This window comes from Bubalus kerabau, chromosome 3 (genome assembly GCF_029407905.1).
Source record: "Bubalus kerabau isolate K-KA32 ecotype Philippines breed swamp buffalo chromosome 3, PCC_UOA_SB_1v2, whole genome shotgun sequence".
Lineage (NCBI taxonomy): Eukaryota > Metazoa > Chordata > Mammalia > Artiodactyla > Bovidae > Bubalus > Bubalus kerabau.
In genome coordinates, this window is record NC_073626.1 from 84,044,881 (window position 1) to 84,063,724 (window position 18,844).

Consider the following 18,844-nt stretch of genomic DNA (forward strand, 5'->3'; position numbering starts at 1 on the left):
TTTCTTCCAAAATGTCAGTATTTGGACTTCCCTGGTGGTCCAGCTGTTTAAGAATCTGCCTGCCAATGCAGGGGACACAGGTTCAACCCCTGGTCTGGGAACTTTCCACATGCTGTGGGGCAACTGAGCCCATGCGCCACAGCTTCTGAGCCCACGCACGTAGAACCTGTACTCCACAACAAGAGAAACCACCGCAGTGAGGAGCCCACACACCACAACTGAAGAGTAGCCCCAGCTCATCACACCTAGAGAAAGCCCACTCACTGCAGTTACTAGAGAAAGCGCGTGCACAGTAAGACCCAGTACAGCCAAAAATAAATAACTAAAGATTTTAAATAAATACTCCTTGCAGTGTGCCATTTCACCATCACATGTGGCTGACGTGGCCATCTAATGACTAACGCTCTGCCTTCTGAGTCACCCCGCTGCTGCGCTGCCCTCTGCTCCCCCTGCACTCCAGGCGCATTTGGCTGCTGTGTCTCCCTCTACCACTGGCCTCTCCATGTGCGGTTCTCTTTGCCGAACGGAATTCTTTCTTCCCACCCCCTTGGCCTACATTATGCCTCTTCCTTCAGGTTTCACACATTGCCTGACACCTACCCCAGATCTCTTATTACAGTGCTCTTGGCCTGTGCCATTATTTCATAGCATTTATCTCAGTTCTGAAATCATCCACGTACTTCCGTAATTACTTAAATAACATACGCTCTTTCATAACAGAATGTAAACCTCAGGAACCAGTTTGCCTGATGTGTTAAGTACATCAGTACTGTGTAAAGGAATAGCCGTGTTATCACTTACTGCTGTATGATCAGTTTTTACTGTAATCTGAAACAAACAGGACTTTTCCGTAAGTTGCAAAACCGTATTTGTGGGATGGCCGGCCATCTTCTAGCCCAACGGTGGTCCCTTGTTCCAGCTCCATTTTCTTTGGTACCTGTTCTCCTTTGTATCACTCCACCTTCTGTTATCCTATCGTTTCTATCATGGTACAGTCATCACCCTGCACTAAGAGTTCTCTAATATTAGCATAAACAAAGGAGGAAGCCAAGAAAGGTAATACTAACAGTGTGCTCTATAAATAAATAATACTATATCATTGCTGGGGGTTTTGTCTTTACAGGATACAAACTGGCATTTAATTACTTAAAAGCAAAAAGATATGTGGATGCAATTGACATATGTCACCAGGTAACACTTAAATTTATATTTCTTAAAATTTTTCAGATGTGCTATTTCCTACTTTTGTTTAATATCGAGTTGTACATGAATAGAGATAGAGGATGTACTGTTTTGGTTCAGTGCTTTGTCGGATACATCTGGAAGAAATTACCGGTTTTCAAAGTTTAGAAAATAAAGTTTACTTAAATCAAAAACATGTTTTTAATTAGGCCTCAAATAAGGTTTGCCAATTTAAAGGAGGAGGCTAGACAAGAAGCATGTTAAACAAACTTAATCCTTAAGTCAGAAAATATCTGAAGATTTTTATAGATTCTCCAGGTCATTGTTCTGAATAGAAGTTCTTATGTTTGTGTCCAAGTCTGGTTATTAGAGGATTCAGATTTATAAATTAAAGAGGTATTTTTGTCATTTGGAAGCCATTCAGTTACACTTCTGTAATTGGTTTCTCGACTTCCCTGATGGCTCAGACAGTAAAGACTATGCCTGCAATGCAGGAGAACAGAGTTCGATCCCTGAGTTGGGAAGACCGCTGGAGAAGGGAATGATTACCCACTCCAATTTTATTGCTTGGACAACTCTATGGACAGAGGAACCTAGCAGGCTATAGTCTATGGGGTTGCAAAGCAGCAGACATGATTGAGCGACTGATTTCTGACTAAATGATCCCTTGCTAAATGACAAATTTTTGAGTTGCTGTTTTAGAATTTGCAATTTCTTTATATATACATTGTCCCATTGATATTCATACAAGGCATTGTACTAAATAGCGTTAGGAGCGCCAAGAAGAGCACCTTAGCAGAGAATTATGTAGTGATAACTGCCAGCATCATTATAGTGAGTACTGGGCCCCAGTGATTGCTGTTGATTACTGAGTCTCTGTGTAAGGCAACAGTTCACATTAAGGTTAAGGTTATATATTAGAGTAGTTTGTGGAGTTTTGATTTTTCTTTCTTTATGACTACCACCTACTCTTCAACTCAGCAGACCTGGAAATTTGTATGTTTCAAAATCATTCCAGGTAAATCTAATATGTACTCCTGGGTAAAAATATCTCTAAGGATTTGTTAAATACCATGCATAAATAGCTAAATTTAAAAATTATCTTAAATCATTGATCATAATTGTTTTATATAACTGATCTATTAAGGAAATAATTATATTTGTTTTATTTTCCACATGTAGTGGTACATTTTTACCATTTTCACCTAATTACTGTTAATAGAAATAAGTCATCATGTCACATCTCAGATATCACCTTTAAAAAGTGTTGTTGTGTTTGCAATATTATTATAATGTAATCTCAACTGTAATGCCATTGCTAGTAAGTTTTATGGCTCCCCAGTTCTTGATAATGAATTATAAGTTGAGTTTTTGTTTTATTTTGTTTGTGTTGGCAGGTTCTTGAAGCACATCCAACTTACCCCAAAATCAGAAAGGATATACTTGATAAAGCTCGCACATCTTTAAGACCTTGAAAATTATTTTAACTTTTCAAAGCAAGAAATGGAAAGAATCTGAGTTCTTCCAGTACAAAATAGGTTTAAGCTAATACTTTGTATTAGAAAGCATACTTTCTCCAGCAGAGGCTGCTGTTGCATATAAAGAGAAACACTGTTAAATGGAAGTCTTCTGATGGAGAAAGGGAATGAGAGCTGGTTTATTTAATTGACTCTCTTGATTAGGTGCAGATTTGGTGTTTCTGTGATAAAGATTATAACCCATTTCTATCAAGACTATTTTGTTAAAATCTAGATAGGTAAGTACCCTGTATCTTTTCTAAGGGATATTGTTTCTTTCAGGAAATATGTTTAAAATACTATTGGTCTCTGTTAAACATTTTTGTGAAATTCTCTGTTATTTCAAAGGTTTGAGTAAGTTTCCATGTAAATATTTATAAAAAAGAAAACATTTTTAATAAACGTTTTATGAAATTTATGAACTCAGAACACATGGTGAGTTTTGCAAGTTCAGGGTAAACTACCCATGTTAACACATAGTATTACAGAAGCTGACTTTCTTAGAAGAATCTTTTGGAAAAGTATAAAGAGTGTTTGTGAGTTTCCCTTCTTTGTTGAATTGATTCTTCCTGCTTTTAATGCCAATGAGGTTCTTTTAAGAAATAACCAGTACCTGAAATTAAATAGGTAGACCTTTATAACAATATTTAACCTTAGCCCAAAGACAAGGTCTTTTGGTGTAACTTTAGACACTGTGACACCTGATAGAGAATATTTTCGGTCAGCAGGGACTCACAAAGCACACCATGTAAAAAGCAACCACATACCCCGCTATCCCTAGCATTCCTGCCCCCAACCTGAGCGAGTTACTTACTCTTTACACTGAATTGAACTTAGCCTTCCCAGATGGCACTAGTGGTAAAGAACCTGCCTGCCAGTGCAGGAGACTCAAGAAGTGTGGGTTCAATCTCTGGGTCGGGAAGACACCCTGGACAAGGGAATGGCAACCCACTCCAGTATTCTAGCCTAGAGAAGCCCATGGACAGAGGAGCCTGGTGGGCTACAGTCCAGTAGGGTCACACAACTGAGCATCTGAGCACAGCTGCTGCTGCTGCTAAGTCGCTTCAGTTGTGTCCGACTCTGTGCGACCCCATAGACGGCAGCCCACCGGGCTCCCCCGTCCCTGGGATTCTCCAGGCAAGAACACTGAAGTGGGTTGCCATTTCCTTCTCCAATGCATGAAAGTGAAAAGTGAAAGTGAAGTCGCTCAGTCTCGACCCCATGGACTGCAGCCCACCAGGCTCCTCCGTCCACGGGATTTTCCAGGCAAGAGTACTGGAGTGGGGTGCCATGGCCTTCTCCGCTGAGCACAGCAGCACACCATAAACCTGATCTTCATAAACTCAATTCTTAGCATCATTTTTAGTGTACCTACATCTTTTTTCAGTTGGTTTTAAAAATACAATAAACACAGTCTTCCATTTTAACTGCATTTTCAATAAACCGTTTTTAAAAGTCACTTCCTTTTCCTAAAGTACTTCATGTTTATTTCTTTTGAGTTACATTCTTATTTCAAATCACTTCTCCCATTTTCCAGAGTCCTTTTAATTCCAATTATGTGTTATAAGATTTCTAATCATTTTTAGTTATGGTGTTTCATGGAATTGTTTCATAATTAGAGCATTTATGAAATATTTCATGTCTGTTAAAACACTTCCATGTCTTATTACATTTTGTCCTCACAGTCCTATGATACAGATATTATTATCTCTCTTTTACAAATCTGGCCCTGTGATACATTATCTTTCTCTGTAATTTAGGGGGGAAAACGTTCAAACTGAATGGACATTGTTAAGGACATAATACAACAGAATACCCATAGCAGTTCCAATGAGCCTGCATTATAGAATGCTAGAAACATGGAAATTGGAAGGAGAAAGTAGAACATCTGTTCTCCCAGCAAGACGTTTCCAAATCTGTTTTCCTATCTATGAAATGAGGAGTTTGTTTTTGTTTCTTAAGCAGCCACTTATTCTGCCATTTGTTAGGTACTATCCTAGGAACTTTCTTTAAAGTATGTCTTTTATTTCTCAATAAACTCTCTAGAGAAATAATATTTTTCAGATAATGAGATGAAGCTCAATCTAAAATTTGCCCAAGCTCACATAAAAATTGTCAGAACCTGGATTTTGTACCAGCCTTCCTAAATTGAGATGCTTTCCATAACTAAGAGAGACTGTGTCTGTAAGAAACATTCTCTTATCTGCATCTGGCTAGCAGATGAAACTGAGTGTTCTATCAGAGAGATGGCGAGGTAATGAGGAACAAGACCTGAGTGGAATGAGCGTTCTTACAGATGTGGACACTACTAAAGAGAAGCCTGAGTGAGGAGCAGTGTAGTGCAGTGGCGAGGAATGTAGACCTGAAGCCCGACTGTCCTAGGTTTAAAGTTTGACTCTGCTACTTACTAGAAGGTTCACCTTTCTCCAGTTACATAGGCTCTCTGAGCCTCAGTTTTCTCATCCATAAAAAAGCATATCAGGATAATAACCTTCCTCGGATTGTTGTTAAGAATTAAATGAGAGAACTTACATAAAACCTATAATGAATCTTACTCACTTAGGCTCTTAATAAATAGAAGCTCTATTATTATAAACCAAACAGGGTCAAGTAGTAGTTGCAACTGAGAAGAACCTTCACAGGAGAAGAGAGACAGCAAGGACAGCGGAGAGACTGACAGGGCCAGTCCGGCCCCTCGGAAGCACAGGCACATGGGGGTCAGGATTCTCAGGCGTGTTCTCCCTTCCCTTCTTGCCTCTTTCTCTCTCACTCTTCCAACCCCAACTGGAAATTGTGTTGCACTCTACATGCATAAATCTCTCTTCATCTAATTTTTGAACAGACTTACCCTTCCCTCCTCTACTGGAATTTTCTCCCTGCTCTCCTCTCCCTAATCCCCAGCTCGCTGTCTCCAAGCCTCCCTCTCTAGGCTTATTCTTTCTCTCACTCAGTTATCAGTTTATTAATCACCTGCTCAGAGGCCCTGTCCGTGTCCACTGACACTCTATAAGGTAGCTATCCTGTCAGTCTGTACTCTGTCACCGTATTTAAACCCTCTATTTAGCACTTGCTAATCTCTGTTTTTCTTGTGCACATGCCCGAGATCACACATCCAGGAAAGCTGGAACTCGAACTGAATTGCTACTTGAAGGAATCAGTTGCCATAGCATGTTCAATGAGAGTTTAGGGTCCACACGTAAGATGGAGGAGGAGGGATACAACATGAATGAAAGAATTTTTTGTGAGTCTGGGGTTTGAATGCCACCACCCTCCGAATAAGGAAGCGGTTGTAAGTTCAATGTCCTTTGACCTCAAGTCACCTAGTATGAAGAACTGGATCCCAAAAGGAAATAGCTTTCTTTTCCAGAAGTCAAGAACCTAGAGCAATTCTGGAAAGAAGGGTTTTATGCATGGACAGCTGAGGAAGCTAGGTTAAACTTTGCACTAGGGTAGATAATAGAATCACTTTGGAAACCAAAAGACCAGTTAAAACTGAGAGGAAACCTCCTAGTTTGGGTCTGGTGATAAGTGAAGAGCCTTTTAACAGGATCACGTAACCTGTGCTAGTGCTGATAAAGTAGAAAATGCTATTATTTTTTTGTTTGTTTTTAGTGAGAGATTGGCAACAGTGCAAGAGGAACAGCACATTCATCCTCTCTTGGTAGCAGTCTCATGTACCCTTTCTGAAGGGCAATTTGGTGCTATGAATTAAGGTTTCATCCTTTGACCAGGAAATCTCACTTAGAGAAATACATCATAAGAGACAGAAATTTTCTCAAGGTTTTTTGGTTTTAAAAACTGATAAAAGCAAAAAGTTTAGGTTTTACGATTATTGTCAAAACATTCAACATAATTGAAGTGGTTGAATATATTAGTTTACCTGATAATGTGGTCATCAAAAGCTGTTTTCAAAGATTTTTTTTTTTACTATTCATGTTTTAAAACTTTTTTCAAAGATTTTTAACTGCTGGGTGTCTTACAAATAATAAGTGAAAATTCAGGAAACATAACTTCATATAAAATTAATTTGCTTAATATAATAATAAGTAGATGTATAGTGAAGTGAAAGTCACTCCGTCATGTCCAAGTCTTTGCAACTCCATGGACTGGAATTCTCCAGTATTCTGCAGAATACCAGAGTGGGTGGCCGTTCCCTTCTCCAAGGGATCTTCCCGACCCAGGAATCAAACCAGGGTCTCCTGCCTTGCAGGCAGATTCTTTACCAGCTGAGCTACCAGGGAAGCCAAATAGATGTACACATAGATATATATACACATAGACAACACACAACTACTGAAACTAATGCAGTTTTTAACGGTAGTTATATCTGCCTGATGAAATAGTGATGAGAAATGTGCCATTTTTGAAGTTAACTGCAATGAACACATACCCCGCCCCCACCCCCCATCCCATTCCCCCCCCAAAAAAAGGATGTGTTTTCCTTTTAAAAAAAGGATTGCTTTCTCAAAGATGAATAGAAAAAAACTAAACAAAAGCTGACACTGACATTGTTTCAACTCTTAACACCCACACTTTACTACTAATGGCTTGAACAAAACCTAATCTGGTTTATTTCAGTTGTCAAAGAAGATTCAAGAAGTAGCAGTTAGAGAAATACTCTGCCAGAAAATGGAAATAGGAGAGTGCTGATAGCAGCAGTGATAACAGGAGAGACCAGGAGTTACTAAGGGAGATGTGAGTACCCCATGGAAATGAGTGAAGAGCGCACTCCTGCAACCACAGGGGAAAATAAACGCGAGTGCTTCCCTGGTGGCTCAGTGGTAAAGAATCTGCCTGCCAATGCAGGAGACACAGGTTCGATTCCTGATCCAGGAAGATTCCACATGCCTTGGAGCAACAAAGCCTGTGCCCTACAACTATTGAGTCTGTGCTCTAGAGCCCAGGAACTGCAACTGAGACCACGTGCAGCAATTACTGAAGTCTGTGTGCCTAGAACCTGTGCTCTGCAACAAGAGAACCCACTGCAATGAGAAGCCTGCACACCGCAACTAGAGAGTAGTCCCCACTTGCCACAACTAGAGAAAACAGGCAGCAACGAAGACCCAGCACAGCCAAAACTAAATAGTAAAAAAAAAAAAAAGACAGCAAAACCCACTTTCTGCACTTCCTGTGATTCTGGTAACAGTTTTAATGATGATCCTACCAAATGTAATTAGTATGAAGCCAGAGGAAATAAGCGAAATCACACGGCCACAACGGTTGTGTGGTGTGAGACCCAGGCAGGGTGACCCAACTGACCAGGGAGCAGAGCAGAAGCTAACATTCTGGGTCACACACCTCAAACTGCACCCCTTGCAGGAAGAGGACCCCTTCCTAATTTGAACAAAGTACGAGTGGAAGGGGAGGAACTAGAGACAGGAGAGCAAATTATTCGGCTGTAGGGCTGAGGGTAAGGGAGCAATAGAGTGATGGCTACAGAAGTTTTTGAAAGATTTTTATTTTCTGTTTTTTAAGACAGGAGCTATTATACTCGAGTATCTTGGAATATTTATGGGAGAAAGTAGATATTGAAAATAGAAGAGGAACCTAGAAAAAAAAAAGAGAGAAGAGGAGGAAGCCTGAGTAGGAAAAGGGGTCCAGGGGGTGGTTTAGAAGAATTGGAATTTAGAGGGATGTGTGATTTTTGTAAACAGAGTAAAGGAACAAGATCACTGTAGAAAGAGTTATATATAAAGGTGGTCCAGGAGCCCTTATGCTAATTGGCTCCATCAGTTTTATAATAATTAAAATGGACTTTGACCTAGAGGCAGAACCATTCCTTCCTATGCATGGAATTTGGGGGCCTCTGTTTCCCTTGGGCTCTGAAGTATTTTTCACTTACTTCCAGTTTCCTGTTTGTGGTTGCTGGGAGTTTGCCTGCCAGATTAAATGGGGGTTACTGTAACATCGTAAATCATAGTTATGAACAAAAAAAGTGTTACCCACCTTTTAATACTCTTAAGAACCAGATGTTTTCCAGAGAAATGCTTGACTCTACAATCTGCCTTGCAGTGCACATAAATGAATCTGGCATGCTGCCCATAAAAGCAATTTGATCCCATAAATGAGGAAAGCTGAGTAATGAGCAGGTTCTAAATGTCTTCCTTCCGAGTGGTATAACCTTAGAGTCTATGGCAATCTTTAAACCAGGCTGTTTTCAAATAGTGTGTATGTTATTTTTATCTTCAAACAAAATTCTTTTGGCAATGTAAAAGAAACTCTGTTTTTAAAGAAACAAGTATATTTTGAGAAAGTAATTACTATTTGTTTGCTCCAAAGCCAGGCTAGTTTTATTTTTAATTGGTAAATGATGTAAGAAGCTTCCCACCCCCCTCCAAAAAAAAGAGACACTTGAAACACTAAGAACAGGGCTGTGAAGTATGCAGTAGTATCCTCACTTATAATGGGTAATAGGTCCTGTTTCACAGATAGAGATTAAACTTTTTTGAAAAATACATTAAGCATAACACTGGAGGAAAAAAATGTGCTAAAATGCTAAGCAGTTACATAAATGTTCTTTTTAAGCAGTTTAAATACTTGAAGTTACTCTAGTCAATGAATGAAAACTCCCTGACATATACTTCCTTGAAAAACTGTTGGCAAATTTTTCACATTAACTTAAGTCACACGCTGTAAAGGATAGTTGGAGGGGGGTACAGGGATTGGGAAAAGTCCAGAATATTTAGAGTACCCAAGAGCAAAGTTAAAGTGATGGACCACTGACCACATAGATGCTAGGGGAAGAAATGGGACCAATGAGACATGTCTAGGTCCTGATGTCACTTCTCTGTGCTAAACAAGTGACTCTACTGTGGCTTAAGACGTGTAATATCTTTTTGCATTGTTACTGCTGTTGCCATAGATTTCTTAAAATGTAAATATTCATTATTTTAGTTCCAATAAAAATCAGATTTTTTCCAAAGAAAGAAAATTTGATTTTTTTTAGACTTTTCATTTGGAAATCATTTCAAACTTAAAGAAGTTCCATGAATAAAAAAAGTACAGAGAGCACCCACATGCCATTTATCCAGATACTAAAATATTGTTAATATTTTACCTCATTTGCTTCATCATTTGTGTCATCTCTGTGTGTATACAAATTTTATACATATGTTTGCACACGCACATATACATGTCTATGCATAAATTTTTTTTTCTGAACATTTTGAGAGTAAGTTGCCTACATCATACATGCCCCTGTACTCCTAGGTACATCACTGCATATTTCCTGAGAATAGGGATATTCTCCAATATAATCACAGTACAGTTATGAACATCAGTTAGTTCAAGACAAATACAAAACTTTTAATCTGCCACTCTTTACTGCCAGCTGATCCAGTAATAATCCCTTACAGCATCTTTTCCCTCAAGTTACATTCTGGGATTGGATATTACATGTCATGTCTTTAGTCTTGTTTAATCTAGAGCATTTCCACAGCCACCTTCTGCCTTTTATAAAACAGCCATTTTTGAAAATACAGTTCTCTGACCACCCCCCTTTTAAATGCGAGTGTTCCTGTGTTTTGTGTGTGTCTGATATTTCCCTGAGATTGGATCTGAATTGAGCATTTCTGGCCATAATATTGTATAAGTGAAGTGATGTCCTCAAGGTGTCACATCTGGAAACATACATGTCCATCTGCCCTCACTGGGGACATTAATTTTGATTCCACAAGTCACATTTTTCTACTATATAGTTGTTTTTTTCCCTTGCAACTAATAACCAATTTTTGAGGAGACATTTTCAGATCATACAAATATTCTGCTCCTTCAAAAATTTCCCCTAGATTAGAATGATTCCTGCTTGATCTGATATTCACCATGATGATTACAAATGAAGACATTCTAATATCACTACTTTCTCTAAATATTCCAGTCAGCCCTTAGAATTTACTATAAGCAAGAGCCCGTTCCTTATTATTTTTTACTTATTTAATTCATCTAGTATTTACTATATGTGTTCATGAGTTCCCATTTTTTCAATGGTTCATAATTCATTAATGCCTTTAATTATTTTGGTGCTCAAATGGTTTCAGATTTGGCCAGCAGAAGCCACGTCATTTGTCTTTTTTTTTTTTTTTAAAGAACTTTCCTACTTTCTAACAACAAAATATCCCAGCTTCAACTTCTAATTACCCTGTCCCAGCCTGCAATCAGCCATTTCTCTAAGCAGCCCTGGTTCCCTTGAGTGGGGCAATGTATTAGAAATCAAGATCTTAGTGCAAAGTGTGTTCACTGCCACTTTGGATGAAGTGCTTCTAAAGCCTTTCAGCAAATAGAAAATATATGCATGTATACATGTGCATACATATATGTGCATATGTCTGCACACATGCATGTATATATGTGCATATATATATATACACACATGCATATACAGGTGTAAAACACACATACTGCAACATTTTAGCAGTCACAAAATTATACCAACTCTTCCAAATCCAATTTATCACCATAGGGTTCTTTCTGTGTTCCCCAAATTTTCATTTGCATGTCCTTGCTTCCACAGTGAGACCCTGAGTCCCAACAACTTCATCATATTTGTTCATTTCTTCAATCGAGGAAATAATTTCAGGATTGCTTCACCCTAAGACTCACAAAAAACAAATATACTGAAAAGAATTCAGGATTTTCCCCCCACTTTTCCTAGTATCATCAATTTTGATTGGTTTTAATGTTTATAAATTTGACAACATATTTTAAAATGTTACCATAAGCATTTCCCAGTGGTATGAAGTATTTTAAAAATCAAACTGAATAATTTATTGATGACAGGAGGGTGTGTTCTGCTCCCTAGACCAGCTTTGCAGATTCCTTCCAAATATTCATCTACTTGCAAAATAAATACTGTAGCTTCCCACACCAACCAGTGTCATATTAATGATGCCTTGGCAGGAAAAAGAGTATGAGACTGGAGCTTAAGCAAAACATCATGTGCTGAGGACTGAGAGGTGAAGTGTTTTTGTTTCTCAATAAAATATGCAGTATATATATATGACTATAAATAGATTTATTTTTGTTTGCCCTTAGGTATTTTCAGACCCTTTGCTGTGATGGTTTACATGACAGCTATAGACATCTCTAAAAACAGGAAAATTTTCTTCTGAGACTGTTAAACAAAATACTAGTTTCTGGTTTTATAGCAACTAACACCATTTTCCCCTCAACCTGCTTTTTCAAACTGCTGCCTTTTTTCATTTTTTCATTGAGTGAATTGTGGTCATTTCTTCAAAAAGTCAGATTTATTTCCCCTATTCTTTATTTTTGTATTTACATTTTATATCTATTTTCTTGAGTCCTACGGCCTCACAAAATAGTTTCGAATAGAAGAGCTGCAGAGATGATGGGGAGGTCAGCTATGTTAATTTCAAAGCGCCCCAGTCTTCCATGTGGGGTTGCCTAGCAACCCATCTCTCAGGCCTCCTTTGTGGATATGAGAAGAGGAAGCAATTCTCCTATACACTCTCAAGCCGAGATGGTTTTTATAAAGTGAAAAACCTTTTGCAAAGGCTCCAACACAACCCCTGTCTCCTTTTCGGCCCACTTTGTGCACTTCACACATGATGAGAGAAATATTCCACCTTTTGATGTTTTAGATCTGACACATATAAAACAGAGCTATACATGCTACAGTCAAACAGTGAAAGTGACCTGTATCCCTATGTTAAATTGAAGCACATTAATTAAATCGCTCGTCGTCCCCTTTCTCTTACATGAAAGCATACTTACCCCTCAAGTTCTAAAAGCCAGTTATGTTAAATGAAACTGCAACTGCCTGCTGAGCATCAGTTACCATAGCGACGTGAGGCGGGAGTGTTTTCCTCCTTTAGGCACAGGATGGCTGAAGTGTGTTCAACCAGGGACTCAAGCAGCATGTTGACTAGAAATCAGACATCTGGGAAGAACCTCCTCTATTCCCTTTTCTCCACAGTAACTTGAAAAAAATAACTAACCCCTCTGCTATTCCCTAAGCTATTAGCTTTTTAGAAGTAAACTTCAGTGGCAGAAGTGTCCTACCTTAGGGCATATAGAAGGGAGAACAATGACACATGCCAGGAAAGCCCACGTGAACAGCTGAGCCACGTTGAGACGAGTGCTATATAAGATATGCTGACTTTTCAGACACTCTGAAAATACACAGCGAAAATAACAGCTAGAAATCTATGCATTTCCACATTGTAACAACACTGACATACAATTTTTGAACCATTTATGATTCCCTAATATTTTGTGGACTTCCCAGGTGACTCAGTGGTGAAGAATCCTCCTGCCAACGCAGGAAATGAGGGTTCGATCCCTGGATTGGGAAGATCCCGTGAAGAAGGAAATGGCAACCCACTGCAGTATTCTTGCCTGGGAAATTTCATGGCCAGAGGAGCCAGGTGGGCTACAGTCCAAGGGTTTGCAAAGAGTTGGACATGACTTAGCAACTGAGGACATGCATAACCTTATTTTCTAGGCTACTGATGCTATTCAGAAGAACATTATGATTCAGATCCATATTGTTTTGTGAAGTCTTTATAACTGAGAGTTAAATCAGGTATAAAGCAAATATCCCATTCTCACTTGCCTCCAGTTATGGCTGAGAAAAGGAAGGCAGTAGAGCATTTGAGGCTTTGAGGTCAGACAACCTGACTTTGCATCTTTTGCCACTTATCAGTGTGATTTGGGGAAAGTTTCTTTCATTGCTTAAGTCCCAATTTCCTAACACTTAAAAGGGGAATGAAAAGACAATTGTTGACAGAATGAAATAAGAAAACATATGTAAAGTACCTGGCATTGATAAGGGGTTAAACACTGATAGCAGGTTTTATGAGCTTAGCTTATCAAACACAGCATTCAATCATTACTGAACACTTGGGCCGCACCCAGAAGTCTGTTTGATGTGCGATGGATAATAAGGTCCAGTCAAGAAGAAGGCAGGCAAATTGGGGATGCCTACTGGCAACCCACTCATGTTCTTGCCTGGAGAATCCCAGGGACGGGGGAGCCTGGTGGGCTGCCATCTATGGGGTCGCACAGAGTCAAACACGACTGAAGTGACTTAGCAGCAACCGCCTGGTTGTCCATCCTGCGGGCATTCCAACTTGGTGCAGCATTCCCGTCAATATTCTGTCCATACTAATATGGCACTCCTCATAGTTTGCCTCCAGGGCCAGTTGTATAGGGTAAAAAGTCTTGCTGCTATGTTACAGTTAAATTTTGCTATTCTAGCCAAACAGGTGTTTCCAGCACCTTCAGTCACCGTATTCCTCAGACTGGAGATTGCCTTTCATGGGCAAAGTTAAAACAACTCTGTGGGAGAGGGAGAGGGTGGGAAGATTTGGGAGAATGGCATTGAAACATGTAAAATATCATGTTTGAAACGAGTTGCCGGTCCTGGTTCGATGCACGATACTGGATGCTTGGGGCTAGTGCACTGGGACGACCCAGAGGGATGGTATGGGGAGGGAGGAGGGAGGAGGGTTCAGGGTGGGGAACACATGTATATCTGTGGCAGATTCATTTTGATATTTGGCAAAACTAATACAATTATGTAAAATTTAAAAATAAAATAAAATTAAAAAAAAAAAAAAAAACATGTGACCACCAAAGAAAAACTTCCAGAAGATCTATCAAAGTGCCTATTCTTGGGCTCTCTTCTCTGGCAACAGAATATCTTCTGATGATTTATTAACAAATTATTGACATCATTCTTAGAAAACATAACCTGTGAACAATTCAAATCACTTAGTCTTACCCCTTTATTCTAGACATAAGGCACAGAGTTCAGGGACACTAATGAATTTATCTAAATCATATGCAGATATACCTATACATGCACATGCACACATGACACCACGCAGACATGCACACACACTTGTAAATACACACACATATATAAAGAGAATAAATTCTATAGACTTTTTTCACGTTTACCTCAAAGTTACTTCCAAGCTCCTCATTATTAACAGTGATCACAGTTTGCTAGAAATAGAAACCAACATAAGATGTCCTGAGTTAAGGGTAAACTTCCAAGGATCATGAGGCTTACTAAGGTCAGCACTGAAGCTAAGAAGCAGGAAGCACCTGGAACCAGGACTGAAATCCGGGCAGGACTGTCAACCTCTGCTGCTTTGGCCGTGTCTGTATCCACATACTTCAATACTCACTGAAGACCAATTCTGCACCGGGCAAATTGAACCCTTACTACACAGACAGTCAGCTCTCACAGACGTTTCACTGCTCCTGTCCATGTTACAGATTTAGCCACATGCAGAGGCTCAAGTATAAGTCTCTTAACCCAGCCCCCATCCCACTCTGGTGAGGAGGGAGGCCACCCAGTGCAACAGGTCACTCACCATGCCCAATGGATCAGAACACTGCTGAGCAGACAACCCCGCGGGCTCCTCAACAAGCATGTCATCTGATCCTTTTGCACCTCTCCCTCCACAGGACTTAAGCCAATATTCAAAAAAAAAAAAAAAAAGGCACCCAAGCACTAGCATAGATGACCAACTATGCAAAATAGCACAGATTTTAGTTTTAAAAAATGGAGAAAATAACTCTAATAAAATAATTTTCAATGTGATGAATTGCTTGTTCAAAATCATAATTCTTCCACCTGTTTTCTTTCTACTAGACTTATACTGTACCAGGCTGTACTATTTCAGTTTAACCAGAAAATTAGTGGAGCCTGTACTGCTGAGAGTCTCAGTAACATGATAACTGCCCAGGCCAGTACATTTCCAAGTCAGGGAGAAATCCACCATAAAGACCCCTACTTCTCCAAATCGATTAGTACGCAATTACAAATATGTTGATGTATATCAAGACTTCTGACCTTTATACTCCTTCCTCTGTGCAAGGTGGCTCTTACATTTACACATTATACTATTATCAAGTAAAAGGAAGTCATTAACTACTATCCCAGCTCATGGAAAAGACAGGGAGATGCTGGAAGGGGAATCAACCAGGCTGGCTCCATTTAGGCCTGAAGGATTGCTTGTTACGCTATCCCATTAAGTCCAGGACTCCCTTACCCCTGCCCCACCACCTTCTTTCTCTTGAGCTTGTATATGTCCTGGGGCATTGTGAGGTGAGAAGAAGTTAGAGACACAGAAAAACGTAAGGAAATGGATAGGAATCCTTTTCTCAGGGAGGACCCAAACAAGATGTTAGCTGATGGAGTGAAAACTTGAGGAGAAGCAGAAAGCAAGTACAGCTAACTCAGCCCTCAGGGTCAGGAGATGCACATTTGGATAAAAGCTCAGGTTTCCAAGTGATGTCTCTGCTCCCATGAGTAGAACCATATCTTGTGAGCACACACTTGGGCAAGAATATTGCAAGGTTGCTCAAGGTCCCACCTGCATAGCTATAACTACCTCCCCTTGCCTCCTTTCCCTCACTCCCCTTCCTCATGGTCCACTGGAGAAGGGAATGGCAAACCACTTCAGCATTCTTGCCTTGAGAACCCCATGAACAGTGTGAAAAGGCAAAAAGATATGACACTGAAAGATGAGCCCTTTAGGTTGGTAGGGGTCCAATATGCTACTGGAGAAGAGCGGAGAAATAACACCACAAGGAATCAAGAGGCTGAGCCAAAGTGGAAACAGCCAGTTGTGTCTAGTACTGAAAGTAAAGACCAATGCTGTAAAGAATGATATGGCATGGGAAACTGGAATGTCAGGTCCACGAATCAAGGTAAAGTGGAATTGGTGCAACAGGAGTTGGGAAGAGTGAACATTAACATCTTAGGAATCAACGCACTAACATGGACCAGAATGAGCAAATTTAATTCAGATGACCATTATAGCTACTACTGTGGGCAAGAATCCCTTAGAAAAATTGGAGTAGCCCTCATATGCAACAAAACAGTCCCAAATGCAGTACTTGGTGCAGTCTCAAAAACGAGAGAATGATCTCAGTTTGTTTCCAAGCAAACCATTCAGCATCACAGTAATCCAAGTCAGTACACCAACCACTAATGCTGAAGAAGATGAAGTTGAACAGTTCTATGAAGACCTACAGGACCTTCTAGAACTAATACCAAAAAAAGATGTCCTTTTCATCATAGGGTACTGGGAATGCAAACGTAGGAAGTCAAGAGATATCTGGAGTAACAAGCAAATTTGGCCTTAGAGTACAAAATGAATCAGGGCAAAGGATAACAGAGTTTTGCCAAGAGAACACACTGATCATAGCAAATACCCTCTTCCAACAGCACAAGAGATAATTCTACACATGGACATCACCAGATGGTCAATACTGAAATCACATTGATTATATTCTTTGCTGCCAAAAATGGGGAAGCTCTATAGAGCTAGCAAAAACAAGACCAAGAGCTGACTATGGCTCAGACCATGAACTGTTTATTGCAAAATTCAGACTTACATTGAAGAAAGTAGGAAAACCACTAGACCATTCAGGTATGACCTAAATCAAATCCCTTATGATTATACAATGGAAGTGACAAATAGATTCAAGGGATTCGATCTGATAGAGTGCCTGAAGAACTATGGATGGAAGATCATAACACTGGACAGGAGGCAGTTATCAAAACCATCCCCAAGAAAAAGAAATGCAAAAAGCAAAATGGTTGCTTCAGGAGGCCTTACAAATAGCTGAGAAAAGAAGAGAAGCAAAGGCCAAGGAGAAAAGCAAAGATACACCCATCTGAATGCAGAATTCCAAAGAATAGCAAGGAAAGATAAAGCCTTCTTAAGTGAATGAAGAAATAGAGGAAAACAATAGAATGGGAAAGACTAAAGATCTCTTCAAGAAAATTAGAGATACAAGGGGAATATTTCATGCAAAGATGGGCTCAATAAAGGACAGAAACGGAAAAGACCTAACAGCATAAAAAGAGGTTAAGAAGAAGTTGCAAGAATACACAGAAGAACTGTACAAAAACGCCTTAATGACCAAATTAAGGTCATCAAGATAACCATGATGATGTGATCAGCCACCTAGAGCCAGACATCCTGGAGTGTGAAGTCAAGTGGTCCTTAGGATACATTACTACAAACAAAGCTAGTGGAGGTGATGGAATTCCAGCTGAGCTATTTCAAATCCTAAAAGATGATGCTGTTAAAGTGTTGTATTCAATAGATCAGCACATTTACAAAACTCAGCAGTAGCCACAGGACTAGAAAAGGTCAGCTCTCATTCCAATCCCCAAAAAGGGCAATGCCAAAGAATGTTTAAACTACCATATATTTGCACTCACTCACATGCTAGGAAAGTTATGTTCAAAATCCTTCAAGCAAGGCTTCAGAAGTACGTGAACCAAGAAATTCCTGATGTATAAGCTGGATTTAGAAAAGACAGAGGAATCAAATATCAAATTGCCAACATCTGTTGGTTTATAGAAAAAGCAAGGGAGTTCCAAAACATCTACTTATGCTTCATTGACTACACCGTTGTATGGATCACAACAAACTGGAAAATCCTTAAAGAGATGGAAATACCAGACCACCTTACTTGCCTCCTGAGAAACCTGTATGCAGGTCAAGAAGCAACAGTTAGAACCAGACATGGAACAACAGACTGGTTCAAAATTGGGGAAAGAGTGCATCAAGGATGTATATTGTCACCCTGCTTATTTAAATTCTATGCAGAGTATATCACATGAAATACCAGGCTGAATGAAGCAGAAGCTGGATTCAAGACTGCCTGGGGAAATATCAATAACCTCAGATATGCAGATGATACCACCTTAATGGCAGAAAGCAAAGAACTAAAGAGCCTCTTGATGAAAGTGAAAGAGAGTGAAAACTTAAAAACTGTGAAAAAACTGGCTTAAAACTCAACATTCAAAAAGAGAAGATCACAGTATCCAATCCCATCACTTAATGGCAAATAGATGGGGAAACAATGGAAACAGTGAGAAATTTTATTTTCTTGGGCTCCAAAATCACTATGGATGGTGACTGCAGCCATGAAATTTAAAGATGCTTGCTCCTTGGAAGAAAAGCTATAACAAACCTAGACAGTGTATTAAAAAGCAGAAATACCACTTTGCCAACAAAAGTCTCTATAGAGAAAGCTATAGTTTTCCAGTAGTCATGTATAGATGTGAAAGTTGGACTATAAAGAAAGCTGAGCGCCGAAGAATTGATGCTTTTGAACTGTGGTGCTGGAGAAGACTTTTGAGAGTCCCATGG

General features: G+C 39.5%; 1 protein-coding gene across 4 annotated transcripts in view; it reads left to right on the forward strand.

The window, feature by feature from the left end:
- The window catches only part of TTC21B (tetratricopeptide repeat domain 21B), a 96,060-nt gene extending 92,932 nt beyond the window's left edge, over positions 1-3,128 (forward strand). For all 4 annotated transcript variants that reach the window (XM_055572380.1, XM_055572382.1, XM_055572379.1 and 1 more), the window contains exons 28-29: positions 1,124-1,191; positions 2,580-3,128. In XM_055572380.1, the coding sequence (XP_055428355.1) occupies positions 1,124-1,191; positions 2,580-2,657 (146 nt within the window). In that variant the 3' untranslated portion in view covers positions 2,658-3,128. The remainder of the gene's footprint in view (positions 1-1,123; positions 1,192-2,579) is intronic.
- Positions 3,129-18,844: the final 15,716 nt, after the last annotated feature.